This window comes from Poeciliopsis prolifica, unplaced genomic scaffold (assembly GCF_027474105.1).
Source record: "Poeciliopsis prolifica strain line A6 unplaced genomic scaffold, Auburn_PproV2 SCAFFOLD020, whole genome shotgun sequence".
Taxonomy (NCBI): Eukaryota; Metazoa; Chordata; class Actinopteri; order Cyprinodontiformes; family Poeciliidae; genus Poeciliopsis; species Poeciliopsis prolifica.
In genome coordinates, this window is record NW_026562395.1 from 8914527 (window position 1) to 8930641 (window position 16115).

At 47.9% G+C, this 16115-nt stretch overlaps 1 protein-coding gene across 3 annotated transcripts in view; it reads right to left on the reverse strand.

Moving 5' to 3' along the window:
• Positions 1-16115, reverse strand: part of mdn1 (midasin AAA ATPase 1) — a 52953-nt gene that overhangs the window by 17064 nt on the left and 19774 nt on the right. For all 3 annotated transcript variants that reach the window (XM_055044616.1, XM_055044617.1, XM_055044615.1), the window contains exons 35-66: positions 15896-16093; positions 15217-15425; positions 15022-15144; positions 14593-14790; positions 14375-14482; positions 13601-13789; positions 13008-13097; positions 12656-12919; positions 12317-12581; positions 12073-12232; positions 11694-11810; positions 11418-11626; positions 11198-11346; positions 10141-10340; positions 9255-9478; positions 8850-8963; positions 8558-8687; positions 8319-8425; positions 8107-8240; positions 7391-7557; positions 7079-7199; positions 6710-6908; positions 6270-6513; positions 6072-6195; positions 5524-5688; positions 5248-5441; positions 4786-5173; positions 4440-4552; positions 3456-4128; positions 3209-3370; positions 2476-2758; positions 2153-2391 (exon numbers count right to left, since the gene is read on the reverse strand). In XM_055044616.1, the coding sequence (XP_054900591.1) occupies positions 2153-2391; positions 2476-2758; positions 3209-3370; positions 3456-4128; positions 4440-4552; positions 4786-5173; positions 5248-5441; positions 5524-5688; positions 6072-6195; positions 6270-6513; positions 6710-6908; positions 7079-7199; positions 7391-7557; positions 8107-8240; positions 8319-8425; positions 8558-8687; positions 8850-8963; positions 9255-9478; positions 10141-10340; positions 11198-11346; positions 11418-11626; positions 11694-11810; positions 12073-12232; positions 12317-12581; positions 12656-12919; positions 13008-13097; positions 13601-13789; positions 14375-14482; positions 14593-14790; positions 15022-15144; positions 15217-15425; positions 15896-16093 (6260 nt within the window). The remainder of the gene's footprint in view (positions 1-2152; positions 2392-2475; positions 2759-3208; positions 3371-3455; positions 4129-4439; positions 4553-4785; positions 5174-5247; positions 5442-5523; positions 5689-6071; positions 6196-6269; positions 6514-6709; positions 6909-7078; positions 7200-7390; positions 7558-8106; positions 8241-8318; positions 8426-8557; positions 8688-8849; positions 8964-9254; positions 9479-10140; positions 10341-11197; positions 11347-11417; positions 11627-11693; positions 11811-12072; positions 12233-12316; positions 12582-12655; positions 12920-13007; positions 13098-13600; positions 13790-14374; positions 14483-14592; positions 14791-15021; positions 15145-15216; positions 15426-15895; positions 16094-16115) is intronic.

Genomic DNA, 16115 nt, shown 5'->3' on the forward strand with positions numbered 1-16115 from the left:
CGGTGGGTGAGAAGGGAATTTATATATATATATATATATATATATATATATATATATATATATATATATATATATATATATATATATAGTCCCCAGTCTTTGCATGTAACCTCTCTCACTAGGGTTACTTGAGTAGTAGCATTCCAACAGATCCACATTTTCATCTCTCGCCCATTTCCGTCTTGTTCCAGTAGCCCATTTGTCATCAAGGTGCTCTGGTTCCCCAACACCTGACGCAGACCTTGTTTGGCCGGCGACGTCTGAGCCGGCATGTTATGCAACTTAGTATCTCTCATGGTATGAGGTAGGCAGTAGCTTGAAGGGTCTTGCCTAAGGACCCAGACTGGATTCGAACCCCGCATATATATATATATATATATATATATATATATATATATATATATCTTCACCTTAAGTTTCATTCCAGGTGCCATTAAAGAGGACTTGAAAAGTCAACTTGCTGAAACCTGTGACTGTCTTAACTGTTATTTAACTAATTAAAGTTCAGATTGAATCAATTTGACAATCTGTCTGTGGCAAGACTTGATTTTCACACGTTTTCACACCCTGCCAGCTGGTGTTAAATTTGAATTGACCCATGAGAGACACAAAAGAGCTAGTTAGCAAGGGCTTGGGAACACAGCTGCAGGTCCAGATGGTGTCATTTCCAGAGTCCTGAAGACCAAAGCAGCTCTTTAGGATTCAGCAACATCTCTTCAACCATAACCTGCTCCAAGAGAAGGTTCCACTGTTGTGGAAGACATCCTGCCTGGTTCTGGTACCAAAGAAAACTGAGCCATCAACAAGTATAGACCTGTTGCCACCCATATTGTCACATCACGAAGGTCCAGGAGAGACTCCTGTTGGCCCACCTGACTAAACAGATAAGGACATATAAAAACCCCTGAGGTTTGCTAATCACTATGGAGATAGAGTTGATGATGTCATCACACACCTGCTTCAACAAACCCACTGTCTTCTGGACAAAGCAGGCAGTGCTGTGAGGATGGTATTTTTTGATTTCTCCAGAGCATTTAACACAATCCATCCTGATCTGCTCTGTGAGAAACTCCAGAAGGCGGAGACCTCAACAGTCACCTGGATCCATGACAGGCTGTACTGTCTGACTGTACTGTCACTATTCCTTTTCATTCTGGACACTTTGAACGTCCAGAACAAGTCTGACTCCTGAAGACTTTGAACTAATGAGTTACAACAACATTTAATTTCCCGTTGGAATCAACAAAGTATTTTTGAACTTACTAGCAACTAGTTACTTGTAGCCTAAACCATTGATATCACCTTACTATAGTGTATGATTAAAAATATGATGTACATTAATGGCCTCACTATGAAGATGTCTGTGTGCGACTCAAACTTTTTCCTGACCATGAGAGAAAAAAAAATTGCTACACATGATATTGAATAAGGCTGCTACGACAAAAATGTAAGACTGAGTGCTGAATGTATTTAAGGCCAACTTACATTTCAAATGAATTTAAGACCTTTGTAGGATGCATGGACTTCATACATAGCAACTGCAACAAACCTCCAAGCACCTCTGACACTAACAGTGAACTTGCTCAAAGCACATGCATATTATTTTATTGCTAATTTTGAGGTTTGGTTCTTTTTGCATATCAGGCTGAATTGCATGTGCCACATCTGTGCTGAGAAAAATACATGTAACCCAAATTCTTTTAATTTGGATATGACAGAAAGATAGATAATTAACATACCTGTTAAAGTTTCAAGTCAAAGCTTTACGCTTTAAGTGTTGTAAAGTGTATCATTTAATTATAATTACGCACAGACACAGTAAGAATGAATATAGAACTATAATATATGTGCTCTTGCTAATGGAATGATATAGAAGAGATGTTAAGCAACCTAACCAACTTTTGCATTTTCTATTTAGCTGAAATAGTTATCTATCTGTTCCGATAGAATGACTTGTTGATTTATTAGGACCATTAGAGTCAAAATATATTATTTTAGCAACTAACCCAGTGAGCTGACAGGAGCTAAGCTGCTGCACAAAGATCGTCGTACCAACCTCGTATTTTAATGCGATAATTAGTGAAGCCCTAAATAAACAGTGATGACCGACAAGCCGTGTGTCCATGGCTGGTGTCTCTGCAGTAGGACTGACCTGGACCAGAGCAGGGTGCTCCGGCCATTCCTCCAGCCTCGTCTTCACCGCCTCACTCAGTTGTTCCAGAACAGGCAAGCAGAGGCGCGCCTCTCTCATGTTAGACTGCTGGTAGAAGTCATAGGGCCCATCAGAGGAAAGGGCCAGCTCATCAGAACCCCCGGAGCCTGACACAGTGTTCTGGAGGATTGCAGAGAGCAGCAGGCCACAGCCGGCCAGCTGCAGGTCCAGCTCCGAATCTGAGCAGGAAATACAAGTTAACTGTTCCACTCTGACTTGAAAAGTAAACCTTTATTAATATCAGACTGACAGAAGTTACTAACCAATTAGATGATAGAAGTGAGTCATCACAGGGGAAGCAATCTGATGGGAAGAGATCAGGGCTTTGATGTGTTCTTTACTGTGATTGGTTGGTGGTGTGCCCTGGTACCACAGTGATTGGGCGTAACCCAGACACACACACTGATGCACCTGGACCAGCGTGTTGATGGCAGGTCCAGACAGAGAGGCTGCAGCAGCTGCCTGCTGAGCTGCATCGCCTTCATGTTCTGGTTCTGTGTCAGCCGGGCCTTCCAGGCTGGGCTGAGACAAAATATCTGCAAAGTCCTGGATAACAAAACCAGATCAACAAATCACAATCACTACTGACAATCACAATAGTAAAAGATTTAGAGAAAAATGCTCATTCAGGATGGAATATTTAGAATTTCCTTTGTATCCTATAACAACTCAAATCCATAAAGTACAAACGAGCAATTTATGCCTGAAGCCCTCGTGGTTTGTGTCCTTGGACAACACACTTCAGCCTCCTGGCCTGCTAGTGTTAGTCAGCTGGTGGTGCAAAATAGCTGCTTGGGCATTATAAACGGAGAACTGATAAGTTCTCCGTTAAGCCTTTGCACGTGCTGCTGCGAGCCATCGGCTAGGTTACATGCTTCAGTGACTGCTATTAAAAGACAACCTAAGCAGTAAGAACTGTAAAACAAAGCCAGAGAGTCCAGTGGTGCTGCAGTGGAAACTGGACCAGGCAGATGTGCTGCTGCAGGATATTTCTACCTTGCTGAACTGAGGGAAGTGGCGCCTGAAGTCTGTCTCATCCTGCTGGTCCTGGGTCAGGCCTGAGCCGTGCAGACGGCTGCGGCTGCGGTACAGAGAAGCCTTCAGCTGCTCCTGCTCCTGCTTCCTCTTCTCCTGGTTGTCCCACTCATTCACCACAGCCTGAGGAGCATCACGTGGTCAGGCAGGAACCCAACAACACCACTATTGAAACATGAGCGGGCAGAGGCCGAGCGGGAGGTCTGACCTGGCAGATGTGTCTGAAGAGGCTGCATGCCTCCTCACTGAGCTCTCCTGTGGACAAGCTGTGGCAGCGGACATACAGCAGAGCGTTCAGCAGCAGAGCAGGGGGCTGAGGGGTCACGCTACCTGCCTCCTGCTGGGGCAGAAGCTTCTCCAGGTTGTACACAACATCTATACAGGTCCTGGAGCACAGGAACTGGGCCCGGTCCAGGTCTGACGGGAGGCCGGGGGACACGGAGGGGAAGGACACCAAGCAGGACATCAGCTTGAACAGGCCAGGGACAGGGGTCAGAGAGGTGGCCAGCTGGGAGGCCACAAGCCTCATGCCATGCCGCAGCTGGAGCAGGCCGGTCCGGACCGGGCCCACCAGGTCCGGGAACAGAGGGTACTCGTCCATGAGCTTCTGGCAGAAGTGCTGCTGAGAGTTCTGCCAGCCAGCCTCTTCTCTGAGCAGGGCCCGGACGGCTGACCCGGACCTGAAGTAGGACGGGTCCTGGAGGGCCTTCAGGAGCCGAGACAGCAGTTCCTCCACAGCCGACATGTGGCCCACGCTGCTCAGGTAGTGCTGCAGCTCCCGGAACAGGCGGCCATACTGGGCCTGCTGTGGCCGGAAGGCCTGCTTCCTGGACAGCTCTGCTATCTGCTCCTTCACCTGCTGCATGCGGATCCACAGGTATCTGCACACACACGCACACCAAACATTAAGCTTAAATAAAAATCTGCTGCAAAATTAACACTGTACACTGGTTCTATGTGCAGTGTCTGTGGATGAGACAGAAGGTCCACTGATCCACAGGTAACCTGAGCTTGTGGGGTGTCCAGGAGGGCACTGGCCCCCCTGACATCTGATCGGTCGGCTGCCAAAAGTGACTCTGCAGATGAGTGACATGTAACAGCAGCAGATTGTTCCTGTACAGCAGCTGCCAGGAACAGGATGAGTTTTCTGGGAGCTGAAGGAAAAGCTGGGTTGACTCCTGACTGTTCTGACCTGATCCTGGGATGCTGGAAGCCGTCAGTGGTGCTGCTCTCCTTCAGCTCCTCTCCGCTCTTCAGCTCAGACGATGCGCTGCGAGCTTTCCACTCATCCTGCAGCAGAGCCAGCTACAGCACACACACAGAGCATTCAGTCATTTCACTTTTCACACACCTGCTCTGCCTGACAGCTGAGAACTACTGGAAAACTAACTGGACTGGCAGGTCACACTGTGAGCTGCAGTAGAAAATAACTGGATTGTTCAAGAAGAAAATATAATTTCTCTGAATCCATGTGCAAAGTTCTACATTTAATTTTTTCTTTAAAATCAACCCCATCATGTTTTTGTTTCCAGACAGACCTCCTGCTGAGCGTAGTTCAGTTTGTAGCTCCTCTTCACTGCCGGGTCAAAGATGGTCTGCGGTGTCCAGACTCGGATCTGCAACAGGCCCATGTTGACCCAGAACACACCACACTGGGCCAGGGAGTCGCCGCCCTGACCTTTGACCTGGACAAACTGCTGCAGACAGGCTTTGCAGGCTGCCATCAGGCCTTCAGGCAGCAGCTGGGGAGGCAGGAAGTTCTTGAGGAGGGTCTGGATCTCCTGAGCGGCGGTGAGCGGCGCGGCGTCCTGCACCAGGCTCTCACAGCTCTCCATGTAGCCCTCCTGAAGGTGGGGGGGCAGCAGGTCGGCCATGCTCTGGAGCTGCCGCCGCAGCACCGCCCCCTGCAGCTTCAGGTCCGTTCCCCTGTGGAGGCATGGCTACTGTCAGTCAGGGGTAGGGTGACGCAGTGTGTGTGCATGTGTGTGTTTGGACTGTACCTGAAATGGGCTGTGGCTGGAAAGGTCAGGTTTTCCCACAGGACAGAAGAGACGACCTCCAGCTGCTGGACCCTCTCCTCCCACTCCCCCAGGCTGACCCCACAGGACAGTGGGGCCTCTCCCTGCACCTCTCCCCTGCTCAGAACTCCCAGCATGCACCGGGACCACACCGCTTTATTCAGCAACGCTGGGCCCTGAAAGCAACATCAGCCATGTTATCCACGAGCTCTGACACTCCCAGTCAGAAACTCCCAGTCAGAGACTATCAGACAGAACCATGTTCTCTGCTGCGGGCCGCGGTGTCAGATCCTCCTGGGTCTCTGGATCCACTGGGTTCCATCTGAGCCAGTGGGTGGGGTCAGAGGTTACGCTGCAGCTCCAGAGAGCAGCCAGGGCCTCAGAGAGCAGATCACACCACACCAGGGGCAGCTTCTCCTGCAGCTGCAGACCAGAACCAGGAGTTATGCTTAGAACCACACAGAACCACAGACCTGCACTAGGCCCGTCATGGTAACAGATTTTCTGGACGATAATTTGTCACAGAAGTTATTTCGATCAATGATTGTGTTGTTGTAATATAATGGTAATGGTTTAATAATTCAAGAACACATTCTGAAAGATCAATAGACTTTAGATTCTGATGAAGATTTAACACAGGAACTGGAAGACAGTTTAGATATCCAAAGTAAAGAAAACAAAAGAACAAATAAATGAATTATGAAGGTGCTAGAAACAAAACTCCAGATTTGAGCCCCAGTAGGAAGAGAGGTGAAATGATCCATCATGTGTTTGTGACTACTGGGTGGTACAGACAGCCCACTGACCCCGTCGCTGCTCAGCAGGAACCACAGACTCTGCAGCTGCCCCACATTCATCGGCGTCGACTGCAGGCAGAAGCGAAGGTGTCTGGACAGCCGGCGGCGTAGGTCGTCCTCAGCAACACGGTCACTGGGGATCCACAGGACAATCAGAGAGGCTTCCAGCAATGTCTCACTATAGCGGTGGGACAAGTAAGACGTTACCATGGAGACAGAGCCAAGTGCAGCAGATCTGCACTGAGAAGCAGCTGGTTGAGGACGGACAGGCCTTCCATCAAAGGCCAGAGCTGGATCTGGGTTCTGAGCTGCAGCAGCCTGGCTCGGCCCATGTGGACCGAGCCAGGCTCCTCTGGCTCTCCATCAGACATGGAGCTGACCCCTGACAGCCCTCTAGATGTCATGTGACTTTGCAGCTGCTCCACACTCAGCTGCAGCTTCTCCAGGACCCCTGGCAGGGCGACATGACACATCACTCTGGGTTACAGACCGCCTCATGGTGATGTCATGGAACAACAGGAAGAATGTCAAAAAAATACAATGAAATAATCCTTTAAGAGCATCACTGCAGACAGAGACAAGGCCTCTGTTTCAAACGAATGTCAACAACATCCACACTCACCCACGCATTGACATGCACAACTTACCAGATTTGGGTGAGTCTAGCTGGTTGTTAGCAGACAGAACCAGACCTGATGCCTCCAGGAGGCTTTCCTTGACGTCGAGCCAGAGTGCAGCTGCCTGCACACGCAGCAGCTGCCCCCCCCCCCAGCGCAGAGCCTGGTTCACATCCAGAGCCATGCTGAGCACCCGCAGCCGGGATGCACACTCTGCCACCGCCTCCAGCTGCAGACAAACATCACTCATTTACATATTTACACTATATATACAGTTTATATGCAGCGTATGGACTTTACATTTACAGTATATTTACAGTAATGCTGAGCTTCACATAAACATTTACTAAAGTTAGTAAAGAGGGAAGGAGACGCTTTAGCGGTAAGGCTTCGTCAGACCTTGTAAGGCAGAGCTTTTCCCAGAGACCTCTGCATGCCTTTGACTGCAGCGGCCACAGACACTGGAGTGGACAAAAGGTTCTGGATGGCTGCTGAAACAACCTGCAAGTCCTGTTGACCTCTGAACAGCAGAACAACCAGGGTCACAAGTTAAACACCAAAACGTACAGCTGAGATTCAGGAACAGCAGTTACACTGTTATACAGTACAATCTCTTAATAAGAAACTATGAAAATAAAAAGGAATGTGTTGTTAATGAATTATAGACTGATCAAAAGTCAGAAATGAAAAGGTGAGAGCAAGAGTGTTTACTCCAGAGTGGCTGCTGTGTCTCCCATCAGCAGCTGAGGCAGGCGAAGGATGAGGTGCTTCTGCAGCCACTGCCAGTGCAGCGACAGCACTGAGACGCCCTGGGAGTCCGCTGGAAGCGTGACGCACACGTCCCAGAAGTGGTCACGCCACCGAAGCAGCTGCAGGATCTAACCTCCGGAACAGCAGGGGGGAAACGGAGTCAGGGTTGCTGCAACAGAGGACTGCAGCTCTCTGAACTGAAACTTTACCAAAGACTCAGAACAGTTCTGCTTCTTTTCAAACCATTTCTATCTATTCAGTTTGCTAAGCATTCTGAGAAATTAAGTTACCATATCTGGGTTTTATTTACAAGATGGACATTGTATTCAGTAAGAAAGGCTGGTACATCACACAGGATGTACACCCTGTGTGATGTTCTGTAATCTTTCTGGTTCTGTGCAGCTCTTCACGTTAGAGGGAAACAACCTGAGATTAAAAAACAGCAGCTTTTGTACGGTCTTAATAACAAAGTCTTAAAATCAAAGCCAAAAATTGGAAACTATTTAAAATGTGGACAACTTACACAAACAGCATTGCATGGTCTTTTTTGTTTTACACCAGCACGATGTTTCAGAGTTAGGATCAGAATTCTTATTCTGCATTGGCCACTAGCAGCGTGAACAGGATCAAGTACAGTATGAACAAAGCTACAGCAGCGGAGAGGAAATGTTCCTGACCTCAAACATGACGTGGTCTGAGATGAACGGCTGTCCGTTCTGCACGGCCTGCAGGACGTAGGCATCCCAGCGGTCAAAGAACGCTCGCAGGTGCATGAGCACAGGGTGAGGCAGCTGGCTGATGTCTAAACTTCCTACATCGGCGAGAAAAGAAACCTTTCAAAAACGCATCTCAATATGAAATGTGTCATTTGTAAGTCAGACTTTGTTACCTTTGCTGAAGGATGTGGCGACTCTCATAGCGGAAGTGGGCGGAGCCACGCTGACGGTGGAGGAGCAGCTGACTGCTCTCTCCTCCCGGTCCATCATCAGAATAATCCTAACACACACACACCACGATGCTTGACTTCACTCTGTTTATGCTTTATATTATTAGCATTTATAAGAATATCCAATGGATTTCTGGTATGTAGTTAACATGTCACCATGACCACAGGGTCAGTCCATCTACCTGTTAGCCACTGCATTCAGAGCCTCCAGGAACTCCATGTATCTCTCCTCATCCTCAAAGTTGCACTTATTGGTTAGAATATCCAGGTATTGCTTGTTCCAGCGCATGTCCATCAGAATCCTGTATTCATCTGGAAGTATCACAGTGATGCAGTCACTAAGAGTCCAATCAGAACCAGCTGGGCTGATTTTACAGGAAGAAAGATTTAATGTTGGCATTAAGGGTCTCTTGGGTCCAGTTGAACTGGAACTCCTTCCTGCTTGCAGAACTGAACAGTAATGAGAGTTACTACCTTTGCTGTGCGGCTGCAGCAGCTCTGCCAGCGTTTTCCCCTTTACAGCCAGGGTGCTGCTGAACACCACCTTCAGAGCTCGGTTTCCTGCCTCCAAATAGACCAGCGCCGGCTCTGAAACAGGTCACACATTTAGCTGACACACACAGCTCAGAACAAGGGCCTTCCAGCCACTGCTCACAGGAACAGTCATGAGTTGAGGTCTGCTGATTGTCTCTGATCTGTTCCATTTATGCACACAAAATGGAACTGCTTGGAAAATAATACAGAAATGTCTGTGTTTTACATCTTTCATTCACGTGTATTCAGCAGCTGCCTCCAACAGGGCATTTTCCCTGTTAAGTGCTTTTATAGTGATTTGATGTCTTTCTTCGAGTCAAGTAATGAACTGAGGAAGTCACAAACCTGGCAGATATTTGGAGCTCTTTCCCAGGCTGGAGAGCCAGTGGCTGCGGAGGATCCAGTCTCCATGGGATGCTCTCTCTGTCACCAGCCTCACTGCAGTGGGGACGAGTCTGAGAGTATCGCCATCCTCCAGGTCCAGCACTCCTCCAGAAAACACACAGTCTTCATGGACTCCACTGCTCTGCAAGGCCTGCTGCAGGTCCCTCAGTCTCAGTGGACGGTTCCTGCACAAACACAGCTGGTCTCAGTCCAACTTTCACTCTCAGAGGAGACAAACATGACAGACATAAGGACAGACAGGACTGTCTCTGTAAAAGCATCATTTAGGGAACCATTCAGGCTGCCAGAGGTGGTGACACAACCCCTTCACTTTATTAATGCCAGCAGCTGGAAATCAGCTTTGAGGATCTGTCAATATTTGTTGTCTCAGTCACAAAAGCTCCAACCGTGATGTGACCTTTCACCTCAAACTGAGGTGAATCATAAGCTCTACAAATCATGCTGTGTAGAGCATGATATGTAGGATCATGAGGATAAAATGATACTTTAGGGAGTAATACTGTAGTAATACTACACAACATTAATGTCCAACCATGAAGCAGACTTGTATCTTAGCTGCTCTTGGTACTTTTTATCTACAATATGTACCGTATATATTGCTTGTGTCTGGTTGGCTGTAGATTATTTAAAGTTTTTCTGATTTACAAAACTTATTGTGTGTTTTCTAAAGTAAGAAATTTATGTCAAGCTTATGAAATGACAAAAGTGCTGTTTGTCCTGTTCAAAAGCATCAAGTGTCTCCTGTATCAACAGGTCTCTGTTGGTAAAAACAGATAAACCTAAAAAGATGAGCAAGATTTTTCTTCATTGTCCAGAACATTGTTACCGTTTCCCCTGCAGGCTGAGGGAGTTGAGGCAGAACAGGAGGACCTGCCCGTCTCTGAGGACTGAGGAGAAGCAGGAATCTTCAGTAGAGAGAAGAGCTGAGGGGAAGCTGTCCGGCCACACCCCGGCACACAGCAGCCCGTCTCCCCAGGCACCTGTATCCATGACAACCAGGTGCTGCTCAATCACCTGTTGGGCTTGCTGAAAGAAATAACAAATGTATTTATTTCCTCTTTGACCTCCAACTCCACACCTTTCTTTGCCATCAAAAAATAAAAAACCTCATTTTGTTAACATGTTGCTAACCCTACTTTATATTTTCCCTTTTTTGTTTCACTTAAAAACAGCAAAAACCACTTTTTTTGCCCTACATTTTTGTGCCAAAAATTTGAATTTAAAACTAGGTCATTACTTCTGGCTCATCAGTTTTTGTGAATCCACCATGTTTTTACCCGATTTTGTAGTCCGAGTTCAGTTCTGCTGAAATTGGAAGCTCTGGGTCAGAGTCTGACTCCAACATGTAAGGCTGGATGGTCTAGTCCTCTCCTTTTGGCATAAACTTTTGAATAAAAAGTTTCTCTGTTAGTCGGTAACTGTATCGCTGCTATCAAACTACAAGGGGGATGTGAAATGTCTCATTCACATAAAAAATACACAGCGAAACGAGCTGCTCTAAAACCAGCTGGTTGACCAGGAGATCTGACCAGGAGATCTGACCAGGAGATCTGACCAAAGCATTGCAGTTCTACTTTACGAGTATATACCTTAAGTGAATAGTTTACATGTGAAAGGAAGAACTTAAAAGCATGATATGTCCACTTTAAATGTTTCGAATTTACCAAATTTAAGACGATTAAATACAAAAAACAATTTATATATGAAACCATTACTACTGTTTTTATTTAGCCACACAAGAAGGTCCAACCATTTTTCCTGGACCACTTCAAACCCTTTGCATTAAATGTTGCTCATTAAGACCCTTTCACCTACATAACACTGTGAAATCTCCTCCTACTGTAAGGGTGTGACCTGAATACCATCAGAAGGCGGTTCCCTACCTTCTGGTTGGCAGCAGAGCGCTGACAGAAGGCGTAGACCTCAGTACAGGCGTGCTGCAGGGCGCTGCGAAGGTCTGCACCTCGCTGCAGCTGGCAGGACAGCAGAGAGGCAGCGTGGAGAAGGGCCGCCACTGAAGAGGCTGAGGAGTCTGAGAGGCAGAGAAGTGTCTGAAAACTCCGGCTCCACTAGTGGAAGTGCAGCAGACTTCACAAGGCTTACCCCAGATGGCACTTCTGATGTCTTGATGGATTTGAATGAGCAAGTCACACACACAGTTCCCTGTCACACCGGCAGAGTGGAGCAGGGTCTTTAGGTCCAAAGTGTCCCAGCACAACCCCTCACGTTCCCCTGGGATGTAGACCTCCACCCCTCTGTTTCTCATGGCTCTGGAAAGCTCCCCATGGACCGGGTCCATGGTGAGGAACAGCCTGCAAAGCCAGGGACATATCAGCTGAACAGAACCATCCAAATCTCAAAATACCCGCCAGTGCTAACCTGAAGTTGGGATGAGGAGTGATCCTGGGGGTCTTCCCGTCGATTACACCGCGCTCATTGATGGTGAGGGATCCGTTGGGCTCCAGGAGAGCATTGAGGCGATCCAGGACAGAAGCACTGAGTAGGAAACACATAGTCAGTGGTAAAGTCTGATCTCCCACCAGAACCCTGCCCAGTCCCAAACTAATCTGCTGGTGAGTTTTGCTCACTGCAAGAAACATTTTCTGAGTGTCTGACCAACTCAGGTACAAAGAAAATGTGGCAGCCACATTTTAGAAAAATCATTCAAATTTCTCTATTTGGAGTTTGTTTTTTTTTTTCTGTCATTAAAAATCAAAAACTATTTGGAGAACTAGAGAGATGATGCACAAGTTGGTACCTGCAGAAGTTGACGTTGTCCATGAGCAGCCAGTCCCCGGCCTGCAGGGCCTGGACCAGCATCCCATCCAGCCATTCGAAGCCGCCGTTGGTCCAGCCGTCCTCCAGCTGGGCCAGACGCTCCTTCAGCAGAGTCAAGTCCATCTGCAGCTTGGACATGTCTGAAGGCAAAGCCCGCTGCGTTAGGGCACGTCGCCACTGCAACCGTGGAAACAGAATCCTGCATATGATGCTCTATAAATTACCAGTGAACACTTTGAGCTTGGTGTTGAGTTTCTGCAGCAGGAGGATGATGGCCTCCATCTTGTTGAGTGCCTCACAGGTCACTGTGCCTGCTGGTCTTTGTAGTCCATTCTCCTTCAGCCATTGGCAGAACATGCCCCATGTCTGCAGCAAAAACTCTGTGTCCTGGGTGCCGTCGTCGAGAGACATCAGTCCACGCCTTATCACCATGGCAACCATGTAGTCGACTGTCTCCAGCACTTGCTGCCACGGACGCATGATGTCCACCTGCATACAGGACGGGAGGGAAAGCTTTCAGTGATCGCTGGTGTTCTGCAGTAGAGCAGAGGCTGAAACACTACCTGCTCAAATCCTCCCAGCAGCTCCGTGGTGTCCATGGCACTGTTCATGGCCATCACCCGGAGACGGTGCCCCGTCAGCAGGGCCAGCAGTCTCACCAGGCTGGTCTTCCCACTGGCTGTGGGACCAACAACTATGGTCATCCAGCCCATATCCACACACTTCATCAGAGACTCTAAAGGCTTCAGGCACTGGTGTGTGATGGACAGTGGGGGGTCCAGGGCCACAGGGCCCCCCCCACTGCGACACAGCACAGAGAAGCCCACCTAAAGTAGCAGCAAGCAGGGCACAAAGACGACTTCAGCCATGTTAATGAGACAGATGGCAAGATGAGGGTCTACAGCGCTGACCAACCTGAACGCTGAGAGGAGTGATGTGGAAGTGTTTGGAGCCACAGTAAGGCTCATAGTCCTCCCCAAACACCTTCCTGAACACCAGCAGGACCTGCACACACACACACACACACACACACACACACACTGACCCATCAGCTGCTGAACCTTTACACACACACACACACACACACACACACACACACACACACACACACACACACACACACACACACACACACTGACCCATCAGCTGCTGAACCTTTACACACACACACACACACACACACACACTGACCCATCAGCTGCTGAACCTTTACACACACACACACACACACACACACACACACACACACACACACACACACACACACACACACACTGACCCATCAGCTGCTGAACCTTTACACACACATACACACACACACACACACACACACCCACCCACCCCCACACACACACACACACACACACACACACACTGACCCATCAGCTGCTGAACCTTTACACACACACACACACCCTCAGAGTGGTAACCTTTTTCACTGTTACCGAGTGAAAAAGGTTGAAAGTTCAACATCTTTGAGTAATAGGTTCAGTGGGTGTTGAGCTTACCTTTGCCTTATCTGCCTCAGTTCTCATTCTGTCTGCATACACCAAGGACACATGCTGGCCTGGGTTGAAAAATCCTGGCGATTGGTCGGTAAGCATCAGTTGACACCAGCGGAATACATCCCGCAGGTTGAACTCCCAGGGGCTTCCCTTCTGCCCCCACAGCCTCTCCACACAGACCTCCTGAACAAGCTGGAGGAAAACAGCAACAAAACAGGCTTTACTCTGCCTGAATGAGAGGAAGAAAAAACAAGACTGAAATAGGAGACTGAATTTGTAACTCTACATTGACTGTGTTTCTGGATTTTTCTACTGATTATATTTAAAGGGGTCAAGAAAATCACTCATTTATTGAAGACGAGTAACATTTTCTGTAGCAGTGATGATATCAGACATTAACTACAAGTACACAAGCAGCTGTCACTGGCTGTCAGGCCATGCGGCTTGATCATGAACAACGCTGGCAGGTTGAGAACAGAATATGGTAGAGAACTCAAATGTTCCATGTAACCAACCCTGTGGAATTCTGGGACAGAGATGTTATGCAGATGATGAAGTACCTGTTCACTTCAGGTTGAAACAACAAACAGGAACAGTATGAACAGAGTGATAGATGTAAGCTCTGTGTTAAAGGTTGAGGAATGAGCTTTTATCTGGCACCACAGAAGCTCACCATCACTGGCTTGAACATGAACTCAGTAGGTTATTTTTCCTCATCTGAAGGTATTCCTAACCTTTGACTGCCAGACAGAGCTCACTTCTCTCAGAGAAACTCACCTTGTTATTGAACTCAACCATTTTTGCGATGATTTTCTTATCAATGGCAGGAAAAATAGAATTTGCAATAAACTCCATGTCTTTGTAGGTGAGCTGGTCCACAAAGACCTAGAAAGATTGTGGACACAGAGAAGTAAGCAGTGGTGATATTGAGATCTCCTGTTATCACTTTTGGACATTTTGTGGAGACCTCACTATTAACAAAGTCACTTTGTCACCTGAGTGAACCTGTTGAGGAAGGATTTGGGAAGTCCCTTACGCCCGCCACCCTGTGTGAACGGGTTCTGGCAGCCGAAGATCTTGGTCTTCTCCTGCTGGACCTGGAAGCTCAAGCCCAGCTCAGGAATGTAGATCTCTGCCCGGTGATCAAAGCAGGCATTGAGCCCCTCCAACACCGACTGGGAGGCCAGGTTCAGCTGATGGACGAACAGCAGCGGTCATCATTCTCATTTACCATTCAACACAAGTTACACTCTAATCACATGGACTTGATGAGATGGATAATCTACTAAATGTGAACTTTTTAGCTTCTTCTGCAGCAGGGAGAGACAAACTTACCTGAGGTGAATCATAACCATAAACCTAAAAATAGAGTCCAAACATAAAACTCCTGTAGAAACTAAAACTACGTGATTTGTATTTCTTACCTCATCCAGGACAACCCAGTGGCCAGCCTTCAGAGCAGCCAGCAGGGGGCCGTCTCGCCACGCAAACTCTCCTCCCTTTCCTCCCTCCACAGGAAGATCTGTCCCGAACAGGTCAGTGATGTCCTGCCAGAGGGAAATGCATGAACACACGGCTGCAACCGGACGCTCTCAGAGCGCGGGGGGTCACAGCCTTACCGTTTGCTCAGACAGGTTGATTCTGACCAGCTGGTTCCCGGAGGCCTTGGCCAGCGCCGCCACCAGACTCGTCTTTCCCACTCCGGGGGAGCCCTCCAGCAACACGGGCCTCTGCAGCTTCAGAGCCCGCAAAAGCCTCTGGGCGTTCATGGCTGCAGTGCCTGCTGTGAGGGCGTAGTCAGACAGGCTGCGGCTCTCGGCTTCAGATCCTGATGGAACATCGGGTCATTCGTAGGAAATGTTTAGGACAAAATGTTCTGCAGCCTTGTCTTTTGGTGGTCGGAGTTTAATTTCATCATCAGATGAAGGAGAGACAAAATGATTCAGTTTTTTATATCCCAAACTGATTTTTATTAACATGAACTAAAAACACAGTACTAGTTGCATTGCTGGACAGAATATTATCACAATTCTTATTTCTGATGCATTTAAACATGAAAAGAATGAACAGTTCAATAATATTCCAATGCAATTGGAATATTATTTCACAACAAAACAGGATTCACTTGTTTGGTTGTGTGTGAATCTTGTGTGAAAATGAGCAGCAGATTGTAAAAATCACAAAAAGAAGACCTTCAGGTGCCTCAGAGCAGTAAGTTTCCATAGTGATGGGACATTGAAAAAGTTGAACTTTCCTGACTGCAGAGTGCTGATACAGAGAGATCATTAACATCCGTACCTATGGCGATGTAGAAGGGGCTGATGCCAAAGAAGTCCTCTCCCCACTGAGGGTTCCGTGGCAGGCAGGGGTCATAGACCCTCAGGGCCTCCAGCATCTCCTCATCAAGCCGGGTCGTCCTACTCAGCCTCCGCTGCAGGAATGCCAGACACATCTGGCGTGCAGCCAGGGCACCGTTTGCACAGGACGCTGTAGTTCCTGCAAGGAAGCTCTGGATGAG